Source organism: Mercenaria mercenaria, chromosome 12, assembly GCF_021730395.1.
Source record: "Mercenaria mercenaria strain notata chromosome 12, MADL_Memer_1, whole genome shotgun sequence".
NCBI lineage: Eukaryota > Metazoa > Mollusca > Bivalvia > Venerida > Veneridae > Mercenaria > Mercenaria mercenaria.
This window is the reverse complement of record NC_069372.1, coordinates 48,195,543-48,223,039: the sequence shown is the minus strand read 5'-3', so window position 1 is coordinate 48,223,039 and position 27,497 is coordinate 48,195,543. Positions and strand designations below refer to the sequence as shown.

The following is a 27,497-nucleotide window of genomic DNA, read 5'->3' as shown; positions in this document are numbered from 1 at the left end:
ACGGAACATATTTAAATGGCTTTTCTCCAGCAGCAGGGTTTTGTCATAGAAAGAAGGACAAGGAATAATTCGCTTTACCTTCTCTGAAGTTTTGATGTTTTGAAAATATTTCGTGGATCACTTGTTGGCTAGGAGGTAGGTGGAATTTTTTCTTCACTTTTATAAATTAAATCATTTTCTGTTGTCATAATAAATTCCGTGTCACTAAGTTACAAGTATTACTCAGGCTACAATTTTCTTTTTTATAATTGGATGTCTGTTTTTTTATGATTGTAAGATAAAAATATCTTGCGCTGAATAAATGCCGGGTCTAATATGTCGCGACATATGAATTGAAAGATTGGTATTCATGATTGATCTTATGTAATAAATCGAACAACTTTTCTTCTTATTTCTAAAGCTTGTACAGGTGAAAAAAAATGATATATTTTTTCACTCAGAAATTACAAGACATTTTCAACTGTTATATTTCAATTATTCCCAGAAAAGTAAAACGAATAAAAGCATGATCTACAAGTACAGATACAGAAGTTTGTCGTTGAAAATTTAATGCTTTTGAATGCCATTCTTCCAAACGAAGTTGTAAGATTGTGTTTAATTCTTGATATAGATATATGCAATTTTAGAGTAAATCATTTTATGTTTTAAAATTCTTCTAAGCTTTTTTTTCTATCTCATTTGTACAAGAAATGAAATACTTACAAATTTAACATTTTGAAAAAAAGATAAATGTTAATTAAAAATCTCTTCACATTATTGCATCTCCAAACCCATTAACCGAAAGTCAGAGAGTGCAATGATGTTAAGTAGATATCTTTCTTGGAATATAATCCCTTTACATAAGACTTCGGTGACTACAAGGATCAAAATGGAAAATACTTGTTTGGCAATACTGACGAGTTTCTCAGACAAATAATCCTTTAAAAAGCGCTCGAGATTTCTCTTAATGAAAATATTAATGGCTTCTCGGGAAAATGTTTGTTAAACTTGTTACTTATCGACATGTAATAGTTGAAGGAGCATGTCACCAGACGAACAATCAAAATGGGCAAAAAATAATAAAATGGGAAAAGATGTTAAATATCAAATACATTGTATAAATATAATAAATTGGTATTATCAGAGCTGTTCTGTTATGAAAATGATATAAAGGTATATTTTAACTTTTTTCTGTTTCACATTGCATTTAGGATGCGTGACTAGAGCTGACTAAATCTGTTTTGCACATTTTGTAATCTGCAAAACCTTAGATTTAGTTTAGTTTCTATTTCAGAAAGAAAGCGTTTTCTTTTTTAAAAGATATTGTAAAGGAATTTCATATGTTTTTGAATTTTTGTATAAAACCCCTTTTAAAGTATGTAACATTAGTCACGCTCTTGAATATGATACAAAAATGTAGAAAATTTAGCCGGTTATTTTGTATCATACTTGAAATTATTTACTTAAGCAACATTAGTGTATCGTATTTGATGTCCAGTTTCAGTTGATATGTGTTTTAATGATATTTTGATGTTCAACAGTAGTCATGCACTTTGAAGAACTAAACTTACTTTTTATATATTAATAGATATATAACTTCTTTGAATTTTCTGAATTCACATTATTCTTTATTTACCATTACAAGTAAAGGAAACAATTTTTAAAACTAAACGTAAAAAAGGAGGCGGACCTCTTCAATAATAACTGTAACACTATAAATCTTGGTTACAAAATAGTAACCTTGCAAAATTAACGCTATCAAAAAAGATAAGAAACGAAAAGATCCAGTATAAAAGTACGTTCAGCCCCAAAAATGTTTTATTTCTGAAAGGGTTAACTATGGTTCAGCAAGCTATTAATGCCAAACCCTTTTTTATCACTTCTAAAATGATACTTGGTAAATGACATGACTCGTTAGTGCCTTTTGAGTGTAGTTTTAGGTTTCTAGAAAAGTCTGACAAGTGCATTGTATTTTCGTCCGTTAAAATGTTTCGGATAAATATTTCGACTTGACCTCAATTAGAAAAATAACTACAGTCTCTTTAAACATTAAGTGTTACTTTTTAATGCCACTTTGTAATAATGTTAATTGTTAAATTGTAACATGTCAATTCGACACTATAATTACTTTTATTCCTTTTTTTTGCGATCATTCTTCCAAACCTCCCATTAGTAGCCTATCTCTGATTCTGAGAAGATATATTGTAAAGCTGAAAAGTCGAATCTTTGCGTGAAATCTATAACATGAGAGTCTTTTTATAATAAATCTATTCGACAAGTTTAATAAATTCAATTTGAAAAGACACAAATGTAATATTCTTTTTACTTTCATATGTTAGCTATTCCCGATGCAAAAGGGGGCTCTTATGTGACTGCTTGTGAAAGACAGGGGTTTTACAAAACCTAATAGACAATGTCGAATGAAAAATCGAGCACCAGCGTGGTTTTTATCCACGCTATCCCCAGGGTTGAGAAAACGCCTGACAAACTTTGACAGACATGATAAATATTTTTTCTCGCCTACCGTTAGTATTAGATCTATTCCAACATTTTCAAAAACTTTAAATTAAAAAATCGATCATACACTATGACGTCATAATATGATGCCAAATGAGGTCAACATCTGACACTTTTTATATATGCGCGTTACGTGGCAAAGCGTAAACTTATACGGCCCCATAATGTATAATTGAAAAGGCAATGGCGTTAGCATGATCCACATTCATGGACATTAAATGACGTCCATGGACAATATATTCTTTTTTATTTTATGTTCTGCAGTGAAATACTGTAATTTATTTTATGCTAACTGGGGAAATACTGTGTTTTATCAGTGAAATATAATCCATATCACTCACTGCATATCACTCACTGTAAATGCCGATCTACTTGTACATTGTGTATAAATTTTAAGTTATTTGCTTAAAACAGGATGAAAATTGTAGTCGCACTTTGTTCTTTACGGTATATTTCTCGATTCAAATTAGTTTACTTAATGAGAATTTCATAATGTTATGCAGCAGAAATAAAATAAAATGGAACTTTATGTCGTGTGCGTCTTTCTAACGTCACAACACGTCTGACGCCATGTCCATTTACACGCGTCTGTTTCCCGCGCTAAGATTAAAATTTGTTGCAAATTGCATATCTCAACGTTATTAAGCACAAAATAAGAAGAAAATTTATTTGTTTTTCGTGAATATAGAATATCTCACCTGTAAGTGAGAAAATTTTGACATTTTCACTCGCGCTGCGCGCTCATGAACATATTTGATATTTTCTCACTTCTCAGTGAGATATATTCCATATTCACTCAAAACAAACAAATATCCTCTATATATCGATGAAATAAACTGTTTCAGACAGTGAAAATATAATTTTTATTTTTCACTGGTACGGAACTACACTTGAATGCGAAAGAATATGAATTAGACTATAAATAATAGAAACTTCCATGTAAAATATACTTCAGTAAAGATATAGATGTATAGGAATACTAATAGGATCATAAATATATACATTCTATCATAACAAAGTGTAACAAAAATCAGGAAATTAAAGTTTTTCTACAAAGATATCCTGGCGTCACGACATTATGACATTATGACATCATAATTCGATGCACGTGACGTTGCGCAGACAAACTGGATATAATTTGGTCAAATTCATTAAAAATACATAAAATAAATAGAAAATTTGTTTGTGACATTGTAAGATTGAAATATATTTCACTCGTGAACACCATAATTTAATTTTTACTCGTGGCTGCGCCACTCGTGAAAATTTTGCATTACAATCTTCTCTCTCTCTGAAATATATTTCGATCTTATACTAAAACAAATAAAAAATCCTCTATTTAATGTTTTAACACGTTTTATGACGTTGGAGGACAATACATTAATTTTCAGCTTTTTAATACGTTTTATTCTAGAGTAGCGTCCACACATGTTCGTTTCTTCTTATTTAAAGCATCTTCTTATTCCCTCGGGATTCCACAGATACACGAAAAATACTTGCTTTATCTCTATAAAGACACACTTTTGCCGAATAAAGAATAGAATATGTTGGCATGAGTAGTTTTCATATTCCTATGAATAAGGTAGAAAAAAATTATCTCTTGCCTTAAAGTACTTTTATAATAGTACAGATATGACTCAGTTGTTTACTTGATAACTATAGAAACATTTGCAAAACAATAACAACTTAGGTTTCTATTTCTGTGAAATAAGCTACCCCCATTAGAAGGCAACTACTTACGTTGGTTGCACGTTCAGTTATTCAAACAGTCCGTCCTTCGAAGGGACTGTTTTTATCACAGTTATTTCGGGCTTTTTCAAAACGATTGGTTTTGAAAAAGAATTTGTTTTTGATGAAAGGCCAACACAGTAGGGGAGGTGGCAAATATATTATTCCCTAACACATGGACTGTTAAAATGTATTATTATTAATTTCTTATACAAAAGGGACTAAGGCAATGTTTTACAGAAGCTTCCATCTTGTTGGTTAGTGCAGTTTTTAACAAATCTGCTGTCCATTGCTGGAACTTTTATATGTGCATTGCAGTGCCTTTAATTCTTCATTCTTATAAAATCAATCGACATAGTTCTTTACAGAAACTATCACTTTGTCTTAATGATTAACAAATTTCATTATAATTGGAACTCTATAAAGTTAACTGCATTGTTTTCTAATTATTTCGCTGAAGATTAAAGTGTTAAGGATTCAACAAACCAAAGCCACTTGAACTGAACCGTGCTTGATCAAATGATTTCGAATTTAAATATGCCGTAACAGTATGTGCATTAACTGACATCCAAAATAATACAGAATTGTCATCCTTGTTGTGACCTTTAAAAAGGCCTAAGATGGCGTCATCGTTCTTGTCGAGATATTTAAGACGGTACTAAAATGGTCAATGATCGGTGCTTATTCATTTTTCAATTTCAGAAAAATCTCTGTATACATGATTCTGGTCTGTACTTTTTTGTTTTATTTTTTTTTTTCATTTTTATACTAACATTTTTTCAGATCTGTGTCTTATTTAAGGCGGGGCTTTAACCGAAATTTCAAAACAGTTTAAACACTACTATTATCTATGTGTGGATATTTTCCATATTTCAGCACTTGTATCATAGCTGCACAAACAATTTCGCGGACGTTAGCATTTATAAAAAGATCCATTACTGCGACACCATAAACCAGCCAACTCGGAGATTTGTTTTGCTGAAGTTGGCATTTCTAAAAATGTTCATTACTCCATTATCATAAACAAACCAACTCCAAGATTTTTGTCACAAATATTAACAGCTGTTCACAATTTCATTGCCCATATTAGCAGAATTCGTCTTAGTAAACATAATTAACTTGTTAACCATGCTTTATAAACATGTGTTCCTTCAAGGGGATGGGGTGGGGGCAGTTAGTAGCAAAACAAGACGATTCCGTTCTTCGCGAAAATAACGTGCACGTATTTATTGGTGTCTTTGTTTTCATTACTCACACTAGTTTCATTTACAAGTCATTCTACACATTTGGTATCACGCACTATCTAAAAATAAACCCTAATTTTTTTAACGATATAAATGCATTAAATAAATTCTAAAATTGATTTCTAAGTCTTTAGAATAACAAAAAAAATCATTTTACAAATGTGAAATGTATGATAGTTTTATTAATATCAATAACAAATGTTTTAATATTTCATTTAAAGTTATGACCCGCAAAGAATGGCATTTGTGTTTGATTTACCCTTTAAACCCTGCCTTATATGATTTTGTCAGCTTACTTATGGTAAAAATAACTTTTAACAATTGAAATACCAGTTAGTATTTTATAGTGGTGCAGATAATACATTTTGCTTGTATCAAAATGTCACAGTAGAAGCACTTTTGTAATATAGAACAGGTATGATTAGTAAACGTGCAGTTATATTGATCTCTATTTCCTATGCCTACACTATCAATTATAAATCATATATGCACGTTTATTAAAGACAAATATTATTCATGTGAAGTTTAAAAAAAAATAGGTATAAATTGTAAAATAAATACGTAATATTACTGTAAAGCTCGATTATATTTAAACGTCAGAGTCTTAGATCAACATATATGGAATCATATTTACAATAATTCTTACTATAGCAGAAAAACAAAACATCTAACGCCCCTCCCCCAGCCCCACCCCTTAGATAGATTTTGCAGTATCTTTCATATTACAAAAAAGTACAAAAGAAGTTCAAGTTAGATAAGACATATCACTTGACCACTGTTGACTTGAAACATTTGTTCGCTACTGTCTAAAATATTCAATATATGTGTTATACACACCATACAGGCGATGCATGATTCAAAACGTGAGCAGTTCTGTTCCGTTTCCAACTGCTACATAAAAGCCACGGTAAAGTCATAGAATGCAATATAAGAAATCCTCCCAAAACTGAGATATTGGTCTTTTCAATTGCCACACAGTCTTGAGCATATACGCCCAAAAGTATTTGCCTGGCAAAAGCGTGATTTTCCCGATGGACTTGATAGTCATAAAAATACCTGTTATATATACACTCCATGAGGATAGGTGCCCGAGTGACCAAGCGGTTAAGGTCGCTGACGCATTTGCCCCTAACAGGTAACCTCACAATAGGTCGCAAGAAGGCCATCCATTGGCTTACTTACGGAATGTTGGTGGTTCTACCTAGGTGGCATGTTTGTGTCCGGAATAATGCTTGATGAGACAACTGGGATTTTCCTCCACCACCAAAAGCTGGAAAGTCGCTATATGACGTATAATTGTGTCGCCCGATGTTAAACACAACAAAAACACACACAAAAACCTTGAGGATGGATCTTATGTATACAGGTTTTTCAAACAAGTGCTAACAAACAAGTTCACTTAACATGCGTTCTAACATAGTATCGTGTTACGTAACTAACAATATTTTACCACTCTTATTTCGTCAAACTCAAAAACAATATAATATTGATAAAGTATTAAACTATTACGGATAACGAATCATTCGATGATGTAATTTTACTCATTTACCGCCTTCTTCTTTAATTATACAAAGTGTGATATACATACAACTTGTATTTGAATTAGATACATAAATCCATAGCTGGTCTTTCTCAGAGCCGTGCAAAGGTGTGCATATATAGTGCCAGTAAGGTTTTACTTATATAAGAGAAACTTGGGGAAAATACACTGTTCAAACAGAGGCCAACGTAAGGCCAATACATTTGGTCTCCCAGTGCCAGACTATTCTATTTCTACGGATCTATACGTGATGTGAAGTCATATAACGTCGAAACGACTGACTTTAATAAATAAATACAAGACATGTTTGAAGACATAGATGATTTTCATTTGTAATTCTTACAGTGGTCGCTATTTATTTTGCATGGGATTTTGTAGATTTGTTGTAAAACATGATTCAATTGAGCATACAAACTTCCCAATTTTTAACTCACGAATTCATTTCCGCTCGTAGAAGCCATTTTGGTCTTATCCGTGAAAGTTCGTGTCTACGACATTAACATATTTAGTTATTTCAAAATATACACAGTTTTTTATTTGATGAGGTTAAAGTATTATCAGGGAACCTTCTTACTTATAAGTTATTTTCGTTTCAGCGGCATGAAGTTCCTGTATGCGTGCCTCGTTTTGATCGGCGTACTTGGTGAGTATATTTGTCCGCTAGCGCTCTAGATGTTGTCTTGTACAATGTAAGACTGTATCCTTTTCTTTTCATACTTATATGATATTGTCTTGTACTGTAGAAAACTTCTTTACCGAAAATGGATACTGACATATTTGAGAACTGCATGTTGTTTATGTTCCCATTTTCACTATCTACACATTTCCTGATGTCAAATTATATCCAAAGATCTTGCTTAGACCCACCCACTTTGCTCAGTAGGTAGAGCGTTGGTCTACGGATCATGGAGTCGTGAGTTCGATCCCCGGGCGGTGCGTATGTTCTCCGTGACGATTTGATAAAATACATTGTGTCTGAAATCATTCGTCCTCCACCTCTGATTCATGTTGGCAGTTACTTGCGGAGAACAGGTTTGTACTGGTACAGAATCCAAGAATACTGGTTAGGTTAACTGCCCGCCGTTACATGACTGAAATACTGTTTAGAAAAGTCATTAAACCAAAACCAAACAAACAAACAAAAATCTTGCTTAAGCCGTTTGTGCAGATCAAGTGCTGCGCTATCAATTACAGAAGTATTGTAGAGTTAGTAAAGCAATCGACGATATGTTACTTAAAGATGTCTCAAAAATATTTTACGTCTACTATTTTACAATTTATAAATACATAAACAAATCAAAATTCACTAAGTAATCCATTTACGTTTGAAACTATGCGTTATAATGATGACAAATTGAAAAGTTTGCAATTAATGTTCTCGAAATACTTACTTTTAACAAATGTACCATAATTCATCTCTTTATAATTCAAACATCTTTTCTGTCCAATGGCTAACGCGAAATGTTCAAAAAAAAACGTGGCCAAGTTTATTTTATGATATTTCGTAACTGCTGAAAAAAGGCATATTCATGAAGGCGGTGTTATTTTGATTCACTTGGCAGTTGGTTACTTTCACCTGACAATCAAATGTAATGAACTAATTAGACCTTTCTTCACATAAATCGTTGACATCTTTCACATGTCACTCAAAACAATCTGGCGTTTAAACTATAAATTGGTTATAGATTATTTATTGGCTTTGTAATGAAATAGATTATAATGCTTTATGAATTATAACCTATACTTCGATGATATAATGCCAGATTTTGACGTAGACAAATGAATACATTGAGCAAAACATTTACAGACGGCATCGTTTACAAAATCCTGGTTACAAGCGCTAATACATTTATCCAAGAGGCAGCATTTATTGCATTACACCAGAAAACATATCTTGCATTTCATATGACCACCCGGTCACTATGAAATAATTCTATAAGTCTAATTGCCATTTGCAATGCTTCTTGCAAATGGCAATTAGATTTATAGAATTATTTCATAATAACTTTGACGCGACTAATTATCGAATTACGTGTCAGAAATACCGTTTATACTCATATACGAAACATTTACTTCTGGTTCTGTTACAATGTCATTAAGGGTTCATTACCTTGGATACAAACAATTTAGATATAGCGAATACGACAAGAACCGTAACTAGCTTACACCACCATTCCTTGAAATACTCTTTATGTCAAGTGTTAGGACTCGTAGGCTATCTAAAGTATAACATAGTTCCCTGTTTAAAAATTTAAACCGATTTTAGTTTTTGCGTCATCCCATTTTACACATTTTATAAGTAAAATTCTATTTAAGAATTCGATTTTAATTTATTGTTATTGTAAAGATAATAAGATAATGAGAATAACTACCATAAACTTTTTGGGACAAAATGTCTGTTATTTCATACTTTTAAATGACTTGAAAGTTTATCTTAACATGACCTACTTAAGCAATGTTAACTGTAATATTATGAGCTTACTGAAAAGCTTGTCGGTAAATAGTCAAAGGGATTGTCCAAGAACGACTTTAAATCGTTTCAAGATTACTTATCGCCCATGCAGTGGACTGAGTTATACCTGTCTTATTATTCCAGCCATGGAATTAAAGTGTTTATCTTATGTTTTCAGTGAGATTATTATTTCTATTTTTTACTGGTACGGAACTACAATTGAATACGAATGCAAAGAAAATTTATTTACATAATCGTCAATTCTTTGCAAAATATACTTCAGTAAAGATAAAGACGTATATAAATAATTACAGTATCATAAAGATATACGTTCCATCGTAATATTAAATAAAACCTAAAAGAAATCTGAAATTTTTATAGATCTAGAACTATTTGACAGTTTTTCTACAAAGATATCATGACGTCATGCAATTATGACATCATGAAGCAATGCATGTGATGCTGCGCGGGTAAAATGGATATAATTTGTTTAAAACCATTGAAAATACATTAAATAAGAAGACAATTTGTTTCAATGGAAGATCGAAATATATTTCACTCATGAACACAGTAATTTACATTTTCACTCGTGGCCGCGCATTCGTGAAAATATTTAATTATATTGCTCGTGAATTCGGTGAAATACTAGTATATTTCGATCTTACACTACAAACAAATATCCTCCATTTCTTAGGTAGCATAAGGAGACATATCAACGCAACGAAAATATCACAAACAGTTGCACTTTGCCAAGTACGAGAGAAGATATTTACAATTAATGCTACTTTCTTAAAAAGATTATCCGCAAATTTCTTTTTTATGATTCTCGTTAATCACTACTTCATCTATGTCCTGTATCGGAGACACCTTATTGAACGATATAAGGACAAATTTGGTTGTGGACAAATCAACATAAAGAACAGCTCGTATACAGACGGTACCGCCTGCGAAAAAAAAACACGTCATATTTTGTTTCCTCTCAAGCGCTAATACAGTTATCCCTGAGAGAGCAATGATAAATTGCATTACACCATAGAACATATCTTGCATTTTATATAAGTGTCTGATCACTTAAATGCAAGAAGCGTTGCAAATTGCATTATTCTTGCAAAATTATTTCATAATAAAACGAAAATCTTAGTCTATAATCTACAACGTATTGCGGTCATGAATAAGTGGATAATTGTGCGACGTGAAAATGTTTGCGATTTTTATAGATGGGAAATATTCGTAAATATCAACCGTGAACTTAATCATATTACAGAAAACTCAACAAAGACATTCAAGCATTAGCATTTGAACAAGTTTTCTTGAAGCGGATAAAACAGTGTCTGTTTATGAATATACTAAATTGTGAATAGTATTTTACTAATAAATAAACATTAAAACAAAAGTAATAATTCCCCATTAAAAGTGTTTGATCTTAATATGGAGACTGGGATCATTTTGCTTCATATATACTATAAAAATCATTCACAAAAAAAATCGCATGTGAAACGTCTATTTTCGATGTTTCCTGCAATTATTTGGCAAAAGAATATCATTTTACAAAGTCTATTATAAATATTTTACGCAAAAAATGTGTATGTATGTCTGCTAGTCACGGTATGAACAGGGATATGTATAGTACCAAAATATCACCAGTTCGTCTTGTTTTCAAAAAATTCGATGAGGTGCCACTTGACCGTTTTATTTTAAACAACGATTCTTCTACCGACTTCTCTACCTAAACTTCCAGCTTAATTAATATCTCATCATTACTGAAAACCGTATGTCGATACTGCATTGTATTTTAGGATATATGTCAAATAATCCTTTAATGAGCCGCGCCGTGAGAAAACCAACACAGTGGCTTTGCGACCAGCATGGATCCAGACCAGCCTGCGCATCCGCGCAGTCTGGTCAGGATCCATGCTGTTCGCTAACGGTTTCTCTAATTGTAATAGGGTTTGAAAGCGAACAGCATGGATCCTGACCAGACTGCGCGGATGCGCAGGCTGGTCTGGATTCATGCTGGTCGCAAAGACACTATGTTGGTTTTTTCATGATGCGGCTCTAATATCTTTACTACTGAAATTTGAAAATGTTTGAGAAGGTTTATATGAAAACTTAAATTATAGATTTCATAACTTGATCTTTAGCCCGATGGCGGCAAGTTATTTTGCCTTTGCGACCAATGCAGACCAAAATTAGCCTGCACATTCAGTCAGTAAATTTTCAGTGAACATCCCTTTGAAAAATAAGTGATATGGCCCAAACTGAATGATGGACCAGATCATTATAGAAATTTAGAAGGGTAAGGGTTAAACAATATCTATTTACCTCCACTACCGCTATAGTCACTCACCGTCATAGTAATACAGTGTTCCTTGCCAGTAAATACACATTTTATATATTCCTAAATCAAATACAAAAAAAATGTTTACGTCATATTCTAGTTATATTGGGTGGAATGGGCACTGATCTGTGATGGACTGATCCATATCAAGAAGATCTGGTGACTGAACGTAACTGTCTGCTGAACCACAAGCCGTTAGTGATACACTCCTTGCCACTTTTTAACCTCCCCATTATCACGTTAACTTTAAGCAGCATAGGATTTGTCTTTTTCTTCATTCGTTTTATTCAAAACAAAAACATTATAGCATACCTCCGTTCAACACTGATTTTCAGGAGATGACCAAACACAATGCCTGACAAAAGTTTTAATTATGTCACATTTATAGTTTGAACTTATTGAAGTAAGTTCGATTATATTTCACGTAAATGCTCACCTGATTTGATCGTAGCTGGAAAAATAGACAAAATGATAGATAAGCGAAAAGTTACTGTTTTGCAAAAATCGGAAAAGATACGTTTCCATGGGGGCTAAAATTTACTCATAAAGTATCAAAAATATAGTTTGACATACACGTATCAACAAAAAATCCCTTATCTACATTATACGACAATTTTGACAATTTTTGAAGCTATGTGAAAATATTAGAAATCATTTCAGTGAATTCGTTGAACATCCCTACGTAATTCCGTCGGACGTACTCGTCTCAACATAGTTTTATATTATGTTGCCCACCAAACGTATTCTGCATCATATAGATAATGAATAATCGTAATGCAATTCTTTGGTTTGATAGTTGCGTCATTGTGGCAGTTCAATCAATATACCAATTTAAGCAAGACTTACATACAATAGCCATTTGTAATGGTAATTAAGTTGCTCTGATCCTGTGCTTTATTTTCAAGATGATAATAAAATTGCTTCCAAGAAACAAATTCTTAAGTTGTTTCTGTTAACAAATACATGTGTTACACCAGTCTCAAAGACTTTTGAATGTTGCGTATACAGGGGTTCGGTATATAGCTATGTATATAGCTTTATCTGAGTTATCTATTTCATAACATTGCTTCCAAGTCTGTCTACTTATTTGTTACCTCCACTATATGGGCGTCAGTACTAAGTCGAAGAAAATATATGTAAGAAACAATACTGTCTGTTACAAAGCAGGTGTGTTCTTTTTAAAAAAAAATTAAAAACACCATGTTCGTATTTTTTTAGACTAACGTAAGTTTACCAGTAGATCTGCTTTATTTTTAATTCCTCTATGAAATCATCTGAATGTAGATTTTAATCAAACTTTTCAAGGCATTGTCTATTATTTGGCCAAATTAGAAATGTAGGTCAGTGTGCTTATTTTTGTGATATTTGCCATGAAGTTAAAAGATTCGCACTTGCAAGCAGATTTGACAGCATTTTTCTTAATCATTTCATGTGTCAATATTTTTATTAACACTTTTATTTTTGGAAACAAATGGTGCCGTTTCAAATGTACTCACGTGATGGAATTTATAGGTTGGATCATTTTTCTTTCCAAATGTCGAGGCTTTATCAAATATTATCCGGATAAAAAATGTGACGTTCAGACTGTATCAAACGTGAAGAACTACCTTAAATGAACAAGAACCTGAGCCATGTTATACTCAGAAATTAGATGAGGTACACAGGGTTCACTGGGTGGTTAAATATTCATACTGCAATTCAATGTAGGTGAGGAAGAATTCAAAATACATTAATCATTTATATAAAGTCATGATTAGCTTAAGTGAAAAGACTGTTGAATTGTAACCAGAGTTCTAAAATGTATATGTTGAGAAAGTGTGCTAATACACCATATGTGAAACGACTCCCGTATCTTGTATTACAGACATTAACTGTGATGCTTTTTGTAGGTTATAAGCAAGAACCCTTAAATAAATGAAAAGTGAAGACATCCAGCCTTTCTTATTTAGTCCGGATGGAAAATATTTTTAGATCGCTATTGTTATCCTTTCAGTTTCCGGCCTACTGTTTTGATGCGTCCTTGGATTTCAATTTATTCAAAATACCTAGCTCATAATGATTTATTTACACATCTGTTTTCTTATGTTTACGTAATTTCTTTACAAGATGTCTCATGGAAGCAATTTCTATCGCTAGCATCATTACAAACATAATGCATGGTATAAATCTGGACTTAATTACCAATGCAAATGGCATTTATATGTTAATACAAACAGATGTTAATACAAACAGACAAAATGCATACGTCACATTGTGATTTCATATCTATATATATTTAAATCGGCATGTTTATTGGACAAACAATATCGACCTGACGTAATGCATCATGGTTATTTATTTAAAAAATAATGTATAGAAAATCGTGTTTTAACATTATTTATAAACGAAAAAGGGGTTGTACGTCCGCAGATTAATTTCACGAGGGCGTAGCTTGAGTGAATTATTCTGGTGACGAATAAGTGAAAAACGATTTTGCTGTACATTATTTCGATTCCATTAATTTATGTCCTTTATCTAAACAGAAAATGAAATATAGCAGCGCTCTTTCTTAGTCGCAACAAAAACATTGACGTCATCGCAAGTTAACGTTACGTCAACAGAAACAAGCATATTAGAATTATCAGTAGAACACGGAGAAATCTTCGCGAAAGATGAACAACAAGGCATTGTATCCGTAAATGTCAAATGTTCATCACAATAGGATTGCCAAATAAATAATGTCGCTAACACATGTAGTATATTAGGCATTTTGTCAGTAAATATCATACGATCATTGCAATAGGATGATGAATCATAGCAATTGTCAAATAAATATTGCTGCTTTACACATATAGTATAAGGACAAAGTGATAAAGTATAAAGTACAGGATCATAAATTTAACGAAACATTTTCTCAATCATATACCCTTCAGGCATTCCCCGATTTTTGAGAAGAGGACCAACTTCTTGCGTTAGTGGCTAGTGGCCCATTTATATAGTATTAGACTAAAATATAGTTCGTGACATTTTGTTTGATGTTAGTACTTCAATAATTCGATTTATCGGGAGTAGCAGTGTTAAGCTTCAACGCAAAGGTAAAGGGAACATATCAATAGATCATTTACACGACCGTGCTACGTTCGGATCTATTCATAGAATGTGAACATTTTATAGAATCATGAAATTTAGACGTACACGTTCATCAGTACGTCTTACTAATGTCTATAATTATAGTGAACATTATTTACACATCGGCCTTTGAATCTGAAGAATCACTTTATATGCAAACCTTTCACGAGGCCATTCCATGTTCGGGATTATTACTTCATTTATCAACTGTTTTTGGTTAAAATGAATATAAGGTCAAAAATCAACTGGAAAGTTCACATTCAAAGAAAGCTGCCGCCATCGCAACTCTCCACATGGAAATAGTGATATATGTAAATGATCACATGTACATAGCGTTTCAGAGCATTTACACATTAATACAAACGAAGGAATAACGAGCGAATAGCATAAGAATGACAAACAGACACAGACCTACATTTCTTTTCTGAAAATCGGTATTTAAAACTGAAGATTGTAAACGGAAGTTACGGTATATTACATAATCGTTTTTCATCCCTTTAAAATACAATGAAACCGGAAACGTCAATATAGTTCAATCATATTAGGCACGTGACGTCATTTTTAATGTATGACGTTGAGGTTTGTTTTGAGTTTAGATGCGAAAGAATATAATAATATACGCATCTAAACGACAAACAATGATTTTATTCACGCGCAAATCACTGTTTGAGATATATTATTTCGAATTTAACAGGTTTTCAAGGATTATTATGTATATCCTTGCCGATATCCATCAAATATGTGCCTGATTTATGTTGATTTCTTCTCCAGCGCGCCGCTATGCCGTCTTACGCCATGACGTAATAATTGTGACGTCAGCAAAAAATAATTGTTGAATAATAACACATAGTCTTCAGCATTTCTTTGGTTAATAGGAAAACAAATCGGGTCGTGTTAGACTCCATTTATTTACGTTAGCATTGTCAATTCTGTCCAGGCTATTGAACACATACATTATATTTATATAATATCATTATGTTTAGATACGTGTTAAATAAAAGTATTATTATGCACTCGTTCTTTAGTGGAATAATATTGCTCTCCTGGACTGTGCAATATCACTGCTGCAGAACTCGTGAATATTTCTCGATACAAAGTTAATAATTAAAGGTTGTTAGCTTTTGTATCGGGAAATTTGCACACGAGTTCTGCAGCGACTTTAGGAGCGCAATATTCTTTTGCAAAAGAACGAGTGCATATTTCCCGATGCAAAGATAATAACGTTTTTATTACATACTTATATACACGTATAGATGTTATGTAAATATTATTTATTTCTTCAGTAGCCTGAATAAGATTGACAATATTCAACTAAATGAAATAATTAATGCAACAACACACATTAAATTATGTCACCCCCCCGATGTGAAATGTATGTAATAAATTGTTAATATTGTTTGTGTCTGTCCTGAATTTCGTTCTAATTGTTTGAAATAATGGAATTAAATTCACCTGACTACATGTGCGGACGGAAGGAAGAAAGAATTGTCTAAGATTTTAGATATGTCACGTCACAAAATGCATGTCTGTATTACTGTACTTTTCTAAATGTTAGTGCTAGATATGTCACGTTGAAAAATACATGCTTTTGTAGTGCTTAGTTGTCGCTTGAAGAAATACCTTTGTTGTGAGTAGACATTTAATAGCCATGTTAGCAATTTTTTTATTATCTAACGCGTCATCACAATTCACAATGTTAAATGATAATAGCAATGAGAAGAAATGACTTACGACCCCAGAATCATCAAAAGACATACGTAAATTCTTAATTGATATAGTTAGAAGAATCTAATTATCCCACGAAAAGCACAATTTCAAATGTTTAGAATCATCAATTATACATGTCAATTGAAAGTGCTTTAATTGTATCATGGGCCTGGAACCACCATAGATAAAATTTGAATGCTAAGTTGCTATGGATAGAAATATCTCATAGCCCTGGAATCGTTGCAAACAAAAAGCGTAGGAACTCCAATATGATTATAAAGCCCGAAACGCGTGAAAATGTTCCGAATGTAAATCGGGTGAAGTAGGCGCTCTATGTATAGAGTTAGATTATGCGTCTAGATACTGTACCAGAGGGGTCGGTCAATTGTGGGTTATTGATTAAACTGGGCGAGTCTACTTACTTATTACTTGAGGATGAAAAAAAACGTGTTTTTAAATGTTGCTCTTAAACAAGGGTGGCGGTTGAACTACTAAAAGTACAACAACAGTTAATTCACAACAAATTGTACGGTATGTTTTATAATCAATAGAAGCTAGTCGTATTTACGCTTGAGACCTGTTTCACCCATAAGTAAAGAATTCACAGGTCCATCATGAAATATTTTCCCCAGCGCACATATACTTTACCTATTCGATATGATCGCGGCCGGCCGCGATCAACAAGCTATGGATATAATTGTTTTATTACCTTTAAACCCTTAACAAAAATAAAGTACGTGTAAACTTTTAATGCTAAGTTGGTGTGTTAATAAATATCTCATGACATTTTCTGATTCTTTTTTATGATAGTGAAATAACATATTGATGAGCTCTAAGTCATAAATAAGGGAAAATGAATATGCATAGAAAACTGCATGGCGCAAGTGTGTCTTTAAATTGAATGAGAAAAAGCGCGAAAGGCAGCACCTATCAAAAGTACATATGGTAGGAGTTGTAACAACCATTCATGCATTATAAACTGGTCCACTTTTCCGTAAAAGCGAAGTTTATATAAATTTCCTCTTTTGGATAATTGATGACATCAGTCAAATTTAAGGACTAGAAGTGCAGTGGCAGGTACTACATTTCCTCTGTTAGTTGATGATAAGTCATTTTAGATCTGCTCATAGCAAGGGAGGATAGGGAGCATCCGTGCACAACAGGATACAAAAATGTCCGTGACTTTCATAAAGAAAGTGATAATTTCCTGGTCTAAGTAGGTCATTTTTTCGAGGAAATTGAAGAACTTTGGTCATTATTTCGAAACAAGAAATATTTTTAAAAAAGATGGTCGGCGTGACTAAAGCACAAGTTATATATGGGCAGAAACCTGTACATGTATTTTAAATTAAAGGGGCCTCTGTGAAGTTTTGTATAAATGAGGACAGTAGTTCTGAAGAAGACTGTGTTTAGAAATTGTGGAGGGACACACGACAGACACCAAACAATCACAATTTGGTGCTTAAAAGATGGTAACAGTAAGCAAACAATATTGAAATACGTTCTATACTTTATTTCTGGAACTGTTGGAAGCAACATGAACCCTTACCCTACTTCAGCTTATTATCAAATTTGTGTTAGAAATTGTTGCTGTAATGCAGAGTAAGAGTTAATGACTGTATAAAAAATAACCTTTTTGTAAAAACAAACTTAAGGAAAGGAAACTAATTAAAACAGAAATAACTTAACAAGAGAACTTAACATAACAGAAATATGTCCGGATGAGCAGATGAATATTTGGTTACGTACACCTGTTCAAGTGGTACGCATACAACCCGAAGGTGCTGTCCTTATAGAGGTTATAGATGACGAACGCGTTGTCATTTCACTCAGTGTCACACATGACTCAGAGTGAAGCATTTTCAGCCTTTCCTCCAATCAGCGCCACTCTTACTAAATCTATCATTATGGCTAAAAATACCGAGAATACCTTACCAAGCAATCCGATTGGTACATTATTCAGGCAACATAAGGTCATACGAGGTCATAAAATCGTGCTTAATACGGCACGCCGAAAAACCATCATGCTTAATGCACTCAACGGCCTATGAATTTCTGGTCAAACCTTACAGGAAGAATATATCAGCAGGTTCAATAGAAATTAATCTTAAAATTATGCATAAAACGTCTGTAAAAAAACAAGAAAGTAAGAGAGTCAATAAAAAAGTAATTATGTTTGTCTAATAAGGTTTTATTGAGCTATAAGTAAGCATCGGCGTATGAATATATCGATACTAGCATAAGGGTAAGGTAGTGGGCATGTTAGTAGACTGAAGACTGGTAGATTTCGAATCACTTGTCTCACACCAAGATGGCTTTGAAACCTCGCTTGGTGTATAGACTGCTTTTGTGTGAGAAAACCATTTACCTGACATACGGGAGGACGGTGCTTCTACCAAGGTGCGCAGTCCACTAGCACCAGACCAGAAAGAAAATGCCTCAGTACACGTATACCCTACACCTAGATATTCTATAAGAACCAAGGTCATGAACGGGAAAATATACTAACCCATTTCAATCGCGCATTTCATACCTAAACCCCGCAGTTCGGTAAATGTGTGTTACGGATATTGAACAAGTGTTGATTTATCTTCCATTGTGTACCGGTCACATTTCTTCAATTTAACGTTACAGAAACAATTTGGTTGAACTTCCCTAGTAAAGTTACAAAACCATTCTGATTGGCTGATGTGAAAATGTATGTCAGTCTGCGTTTAACTAAACGTGTAGGCTAAAATGTATATATGCAGCATAAATGTGCAAAATGAATTAAATAAACAGAACAGATGTATACCAATGTATGACTTCAAATTCAAAATCATACCTAAGATGAATTTCATTCATCATTTCGAGTTTTATTGTAAAACTGAATATTTTGCATTCTGTTTTTGTTTGTTTACATTTCGCCTAACATGTGCACACTGCTGTGACCTCTAGACCGGATATTCATTAGGGAAGTTCACGCAAGTCATTTCTGTAACGTTGACGAAAGCATAAAATACGTGGAGTATCTCTGCAATATGAAATATTGAGACAATGTGACTGGTGCACAATGGAAGATAAATTATCGCTTGTTCAATATGCTAGGTACCCATTCACCGAACTGCGCATTTTAGGTGAGAAATGTGCGATTGAAATGGGTTGGTGCACTTTCCCGTTCATGACCATGGTTCTTATAGAATACCTAGGGGTAGGGTATAACATGTACAGAGGCATTTCCTTTCTTGTCTGGTGCCAGTGGCGCGGTCTTGCCTTCAACAATGCCCAGAAGTGCACAAAGCTGGAATGTGACCTAAAATACGTCACTGAGGCTCCAACATATTGAATGTAGTCCATGTTAATATTTGTCGTGCACTTTGGTCTGATTTTGGAAGAATTCATTGAAAATTATGTTATCAAAATGCATTGTATCATTCAGATCAGAAAGTATTGGTTTGTTTCAAGATCCAAGATTATTTAGGACTTAAAAGTATAACTGTTTCGTTATATTAGAGATCCTGGGAGCCGTTTCTGCTAGTAAATGCGATTGTACACCATTATAACATGCCGATCAAAGCATCCGATATAGCTACTAGACTAGCATAATGCTTGGTTAAACGATCTCTTGAACAGGATGTGGGCAGAAATGTCTCATGATAGAAATTTCTATTCCCTTAATCATCAAATACACAAAGCACAGGATAAATTGGGACTTAATTACCTTTGCAAATGACATCTGTATGTAAATGCAAACAAAAGAAAAAACATACTCAAGAAATCCCGATTTCCTATCTGTGTTTAAATGAGCATGGTAATTAAACTACCCTCGAAGACGCATATATCCACTAGGGGAAATTCTGTTATGATTAAGAAATTGAGCATGAATGTACAGATATGATTCGATGAGCAATGTTATACCTTATATAAAGTTATATTAGTGGGAAGCGCCAATATTGTATGAGATGACCACGCTTCGGAAAGCCAAAATGCGGTTTTTGTTTTGTTTTGTTAGGTTAGCTTCAACGTCGCATCGACACAATTATATGTCATATGGGCACTTTCCAGCTTTGATGGTGAAGGAAGACCCCGGGTGCCCCTTAGTGCATTATTATATCACGGGTGGGCACCTGGGTAGTACCAATAGCCTTCCACATTAGTGAGAGAGGGCAAGTGATTCAAAGTCAGTGACCTTAACCTATTGGCCACTAAGGCCCCATTAGCGGGTTTTACTTACAGAGAGTCCCGTACATAGATTTAAATAACAAACCTGCAGAGCAACACACTACTTCACGAAAACTGTTTACTATTAAAAACTATACGCATTAATTTTTCGCGATACAGAGAGAGTAATGTTCCGCGTGTGACTTGCTCTTCGTGAATTGATGGTAGATATGATTTTTAAACGTACTGAAATCGTAACAAAACAAGATCTATGATCTCTGCCTGTGCTCGGTCCGTTTTAAAAAATACTGGCTAACAGTTGGCTGAGACGGAGATGGGATGGGTGCTGATCCCAAGTGTCCGTGACTCCCGGTTTATTAACATGCATAACAAAATTAAGCGAACGTTGTATGAAGATAAATGTTGGCCGAATGACAATCTAAATGATGTGTCTTGGTTTTTGACTGATGCTATGAATTTTTTGGTGCGACAAGCAGACTGTGGAAAATTGGTCACTCTATATGTAAATAAATGCACTTCTTATCTGACGAGGATAGTTCATTTTACCATAATACAATGGCACTACGCCAGTAATGGTCACTGATATTTCAGAAAATGTAATGCAGGACAACCTTTTTTTAAAAATACATTCAGAATAAAAGGTCTATAACCAGTCATGTGCCATGAAATCAAATCAATAAATAATGGGTATCTATGTACTTGTCTGTTCCAAGGAAAATGTACTTTACATTAAGTCAAGCCTGGTCCTAAAACTTACTACAAATAATTACCTCGTCTTAAAAAGTTATATCCCCTCACCGCTAGTAGTGTAGAATTCTTCATGTGTGAAGTAGCCGTCCAGTCGGCTAGCGCACGACAATGCCTGACACAATGTTCGTAGTGGCACCTTACGTCTACCTCCACAATCAAAAGTTTGAAATTCGTCTTTTGATCAGTAGATCTGCGCTCTCCCTTTTGAGCTTAGCGGGCTGGTGCAGACAGGTTCTACATGACTGTGTTAATTGTATTGTACGTTGCTCATCTCTACATTAAGTAAAGATTACCGGAATATTCAACATATCACTGTTTTTCTTAACTTTATTTGAAAATGATACAACTAAGTTTTAACTGCAGATAATGTAGACGGAATCAGACTGTTTTCTTAACTATTAAAGATACAACTGATTTAAACGGAGATATTAGACGAATCAACTGTTTTCTTAACTTTTTTGAAAATGATACAACTAAGTTTTAACTGCAGATAATGTAGACGGAATCAGACTGTTTTCTTAACTTTATTTGAAAATGATACAACTAAGTTTTAACTGGAGATAATGTAGACGGAATCAGACTGTTTTCTTAACTTTATTTGAAAATGATACAACTAAGTTTTAACTGGAGATAATGTAGACTCAGACTGAAATTATACCGGCATATCATCGCATACAACATTTAATTTTAAAAAGAATCTATTAATGCCACATTCTTTGAGTATATAGAATTATATGTTAGTATATAATTATATAATTAACCAATCGGCAGTTGTCAATCAAGATAAAAGGATAACATTGTAATTGCACATAACTGTATAATCTAATCCTTTTGCTTAAAAATTGGACAAACAACCTTCAACAAATGATAAGGCGGATGGCGACTGGTCAATTGCTTCCCTCTTAGTAAACATTTGAGCCGCGCCATGAGAAAACCAACATTGTGCGTTTGCGACCAGTATGGATCCAAATCAGCCTGCGCTTCCGCGCAGTCTGGTCAGGATCCATTCTGTTCGCTTTCAAAGCCTATTGCAATTAGAGAACCCGTTAGCGAACAGCATGGATCCTGATCAGACTGCGCGGATGCGCAGGCTGGTCTGGATCCATGCTGGTCGCTAACGCACTATTTTGGTTTTCTCATGGTGCGGCTCACTTAACAATGTAATTTATTATTTATTCCATAAGGCTGTCTAATCGTCATGTCATTACTTGTATTCGCATATATAAATCTCACGAACTGCAAACTGTTATGAATCTAAATATTTCCCTTAATCACCCTATGTGTATGCATTCATTGAAAATAACCATGCAGTTGCAGAGAGCAGTACATGTATATAGATTTTCTCACAGACACAGGGTACTCTAGGGAAAGGTATGTTGTTATGTAAATGATACTTACTCCCAATCAGTAAAGTAACCGACCAATCAAAAACTGGGCCCTAGAAATATGTAAAACTTTTTTTCCCTGCACATTGTGCGCTGTGTTGAAAAGCAAGGAACCAGTAAACCCTACCTTGCCGTGGGGTTTGCAGAGTTCAGCTCTTCAACAGGGAGGATACGATTGGTGTACTTATACCGTTCAAGTGCGTTATCGATTATAGCGTCGGTCTCTACTCTACTCTACCCTTGGGTTTCGATGTGAATTTAACCTTAGGGTCAGGACCCGCCTCATACCCAACTTTCTTCGCCCCTGCCAACTGATTGCCAGTATTTTCGAGCATGATATCACGTACTGAGCGTAGCTGACAATAACAAAACGAGTTTTGTTACTATTTCAGCATGCACTTTTTAACCATCGATGCTCTTAAATATTAATGTGCATTTGTTAAATTGACACTTGAAAACAAAGTCGATTAAGCTTAAATTAGCACCTACCTATGAATCCCTGGAATTAATCAACGATTCTGTAACCATTCTGTCAAATTACACCGGTCCTGACTTCCGACGAGAAATCAATAACTACAATAAATCGATCTTACTTGTATGGAACACTTCCTTGCGAATTGATCCCTGCTTTGTTCTGCGCATATCGTAGGAGGGTACTAAAATTAGATTTTTATCATAGGTAGTGATCGGTATAATAAAATCGTGAGCGTATTAATTTTTGTACCTGGTTTATGATACGCACGTTACAAAGCGGGGTTTCAAGCCCAAGCAAGTGTTCCCAGTGTCAGTTTTACATTTGCATGTGTTCAATTTTTGTGACAGTCACCTACGTTCAGTACGTACGCGTTATCATGCTAGAAAATACTGACTATCAGTTGGCAGGGGCGGAGGAGGGTGGGGGTCCTGGCCCCAAGTGTATTTGGCTTTTCTGGTACCAGTCAGTTAAAAAGACTAAAATGTCACAGCAGACTTGTGAGACATGACAAAGTAGATTTGAGTATTTATGCAAATATTGAACGTGTAGTGCAGTTCGGGAGTATACATAAAACAAGACTGAAACCAATGTTGGTGGATTTCTTGCGGAATATACGTGTTCGTCTGTACTGCTAGGCGCTGTGGTGTCGATGATTTGTCTGAAAATAAAATCTCTTTATCTCTTTATTTTCTATCTATGAAGAACAATGAAAATACACAATTATTTGAATACATAAAGTTAAATGTACTCTGTACTTACGTGCGGATTACTTCTTTTGATCAGTATATATTTAAATAAAATTGGCTTCTCTCATAAGCCACTTTCAAACAAGAAAATATTTCACTATTTTCAGGTTTGAGTTTGAGCAAATATTCCGACAACAACGATGTAGTGGACAAACCGATATCAATAGAGCAGGGAGAAAGCAGCCGAACATCAGAGGATGAATCCTCATTAGATACATCACATCAAGAAGACAATAAAACAGGTGCAAGTTTTCCTATTCTTGGAAAAGACGAGTATACTGTAGAGGATACTGCAAATGATAATCAACCGGAAAAACGCTATGGATTCGTCCTCGGAAGAGGATTTGGTTTTGGTAAACGTTATGGCAATATCCTTGGACATGGTATGAGTTTTGGAAAGCGATTTGGATCCGTCCTTGGCAAAGGCATGACTTTTGGAAAGCGATTTGGTACTGTCTTGGGACATGGAATGAGCTTCGGGAAACGATATGGCTCTGTTCTTGGTAAAGGATTCGCCTTTGGAAAGCGTGACTCGGAAGTTTATGAAAATGAAGATAATAACAAAGGTAACAAAGGTTTTATTCCAGACATATACAACGACAAAACAGAAAACAAAAGAAACAACGATGACAATATTGATGAAGATATGGAATTCGTTGATCTGTCTGGACCAGTAGATGAGAAGAAATGGGTTTTAAATGATATATACGGCGGAGAGTTCCCAAACTACAAGAGGTCAAAAAGAGACACTAGAGTGAAGAGATTTGCGCGTTTCTTTGGAAATGTTCTTGGCAGGGGATTTTCGATTGGTAAAAAAGATGAAATGCCAGGGACTAATTCTATGTCAGGAGAACTCGGTATGCAAGCATCAGTAAACAATATTCCTTTTGAAGATGAAGATGATACTAAAGGAGAAGTCGAGCTGGAAAAGCGTTTTATTTCTGGTTTAGAGGGGCATGGTTATATATCCGGTAAAAGACAATCTTACCATGGACGAGGTCAGAGGCAGAGTTTTGGAAATGTTCTAGGCAGGGGGTTCTCTTTTGGAAAACGAGATAGTGAAATGGACGATGAACCAATTAAACTTAATACAAATTATGCTTTCTCTGGCATCAATAATGAAAATAGCCTAGATGATGCAGTTGATCAACTTCATGACAAAAGATATTTTCATAGTAGTCCGGGACACCGATTTTTATTTGGAAAACGTGACATGGAAGATAGAGATAAACGATTCGGTTTTGTTTTAGGACGAGGATACTCATTTGGCAAAAGAGGAGATCTGCACCCAAAGAAACGGTATCCATACGGCCTCGTTCTCGGTAGAGGATTTTCGTTTGGAAAAAGATCTTCTGAAACTGAGGATGGGATGCCTAATATAGATGGTCCATATACTTTCCCAGATTTGGAATACGATCCCCAATCCAACAAAAGAGCTAGTTTTGTCCTTGGGAGGGGTTACATGTTTGGCAAGCGAGGTGCAAAGAGATTTGGCTGGGTATTAGGAAATGGACTAAGCTTTGGAAAACGAGACAGTGCTGAACAACACTATCCGGACCCAGATGACGTAAGCCAGTTTATAGATGACTTTGGGAATATTTTCATTCGAACCGACTTGATAGAAGACTTTGATAAATTGAATTCGGAATACTTGCAGAAGAGTGAGCAAAGGATATTTGGTTGTGCAGGCAGTTTGATTCAGCACCACGCCGACTCCAACAGTGAGCTTGACAAATCATATACAGTTGCTGCCGGACTTGAAGATTTGAAGAAACGATCAGCACAGCATGTGGTGAATTACTTCGTTGACGACCTTGGGCATGTGTTTGTAAATGCCGAAGATATTTCGAGCAAGGATAATCCACTTATTGGAGAAGATAAAGACATATCATATTACACATGTGATGGACAGGTTACACAATTACTTGGTGATAGCGACATTTACGATAATGTATCTAAACGTGGCTGGGGGAGTGTTTTAGGTAGAGGCTTTCGATTCGGTAAACGCTTTGGTTCCAGAAAAAGATTTGGTCATATTCTTGGAAACGGGTTTGCATTCGGGAAATAATGGTGAAAAGTTATATAAGAGATATTTCTTGACATTTAAAGTAAAAAACACATATTTTCACAAAGAAAGTAGCTACTTAAACAAAGATTAGATGATATATCAAATATACAGTTTTAAGAATACATACAGATCTTAAAGATTTTCACCTTTTAAAATCAAAGTCACTTATCCTGGTGTATATGAAGAATGTCACTTATCTTGAAGTATCAAATCAATGTTATTTATCTTAAAGTATCAAATCAATTTCACTTATCCTGATGTATTTAATCAAGGTCACTTATCCTTAAGTATCAAATCAAGGTCACTTATCCTTGTGTATTAAATCAAGACCACCTATTCTGAAGTATCAAATCAAGGTCACTTATCCTGATGTATTTAATCAAGGTCACTTATCCTGAAGTATCAAATCACAGTCACTTCTCATGGTGTATAGAATGAAGGACACTTATCCTGATGCATTGAATCAATGCCGTTTATCCTGAAGTATCAAATCAATGTCACTTATCTGAAGTATTTAATCAGTTTGATCTATCCTGGTGTGTTAGATCAAGGTCACTTATCCTGATGTGTCAAATCAAGGTCACTTATCATGATGTGTCAAATCAAAGATAAAATGGTAGGGTAGATTTACCGAAAGAACAGAAAACACCAAACACAGCCATAATGTCACTTATCCTGATGTATTATATAAAGGTTACTCATCCTGGTGTATTAGATCAAGGTCAATTGTCTTTGTGTATAAAATCAATGTTACTTATCCTAGTGCATTAAGAGAAGGTCACTTAACTTGGTATATTAAAGAATACCACCTGTCCTGGTATAGTGGGTATACTGAATCGATGCCACTTTCCCAGGATATTAGGTCAATGTAATTTATCCCGATGTTGCTGTGAAAACTGATCAACATATACAGTCGTTTCAGGGGCAAATGACATGGAAAAATTATACTGAAATGTAACCAGGGCTTCACTTTAGGAACTGTTACTAATTCGGCTATTTCATAGCAATACTTTTCTTTTCAAATGTAAAGTGCAATTTACTTTTTTTATTTCTTCTTTTGCTATTGTGATTGTTTAATGATAACTTTGTTCGAATGATAGCAAAACTGGTTTCATTGTTAACCTCGCGGAATAATAACTCCGTTATGAGTAAGTATTGTCCAAATAATGTTAAATGTGCAATGCAAAGGAAAGAATTTCAACAAGAAATTAAAGATACGTATGATGTTAGAAAACGTGTTGAGAAATTGGATTAAGATATACAGCAAGTTGTGATATTGTGCCTAGAAATAAAAAATGC

The 27,497-nt window shown here is 34.3% G+C and overlaps 1 protein-coding gene across 1 annotated transcript; it reads left to right on the top strand.

The window, feature by feature from the left end:
* Positions 1 to 27,497, top strand: LOC123535358 (uncharacterized). Its single transcript, XM_045317989.2, has 3 exons — positions 1 to 135; positions 7,605 to 7,651; positions 24,238 to 27,497. Exons 2-3 carry the CDS (start codon positions 7,609 to 7,611, stop codon positions 26,196 to 26,198), a joined length of 2,004 nt encoding a protein of 667 aa, XP_045173924.2. The 5' UTR covers positions 1 to 135; positions 7,605 to 7,608; the 3' UTR covers positions 26,199 to 27,497.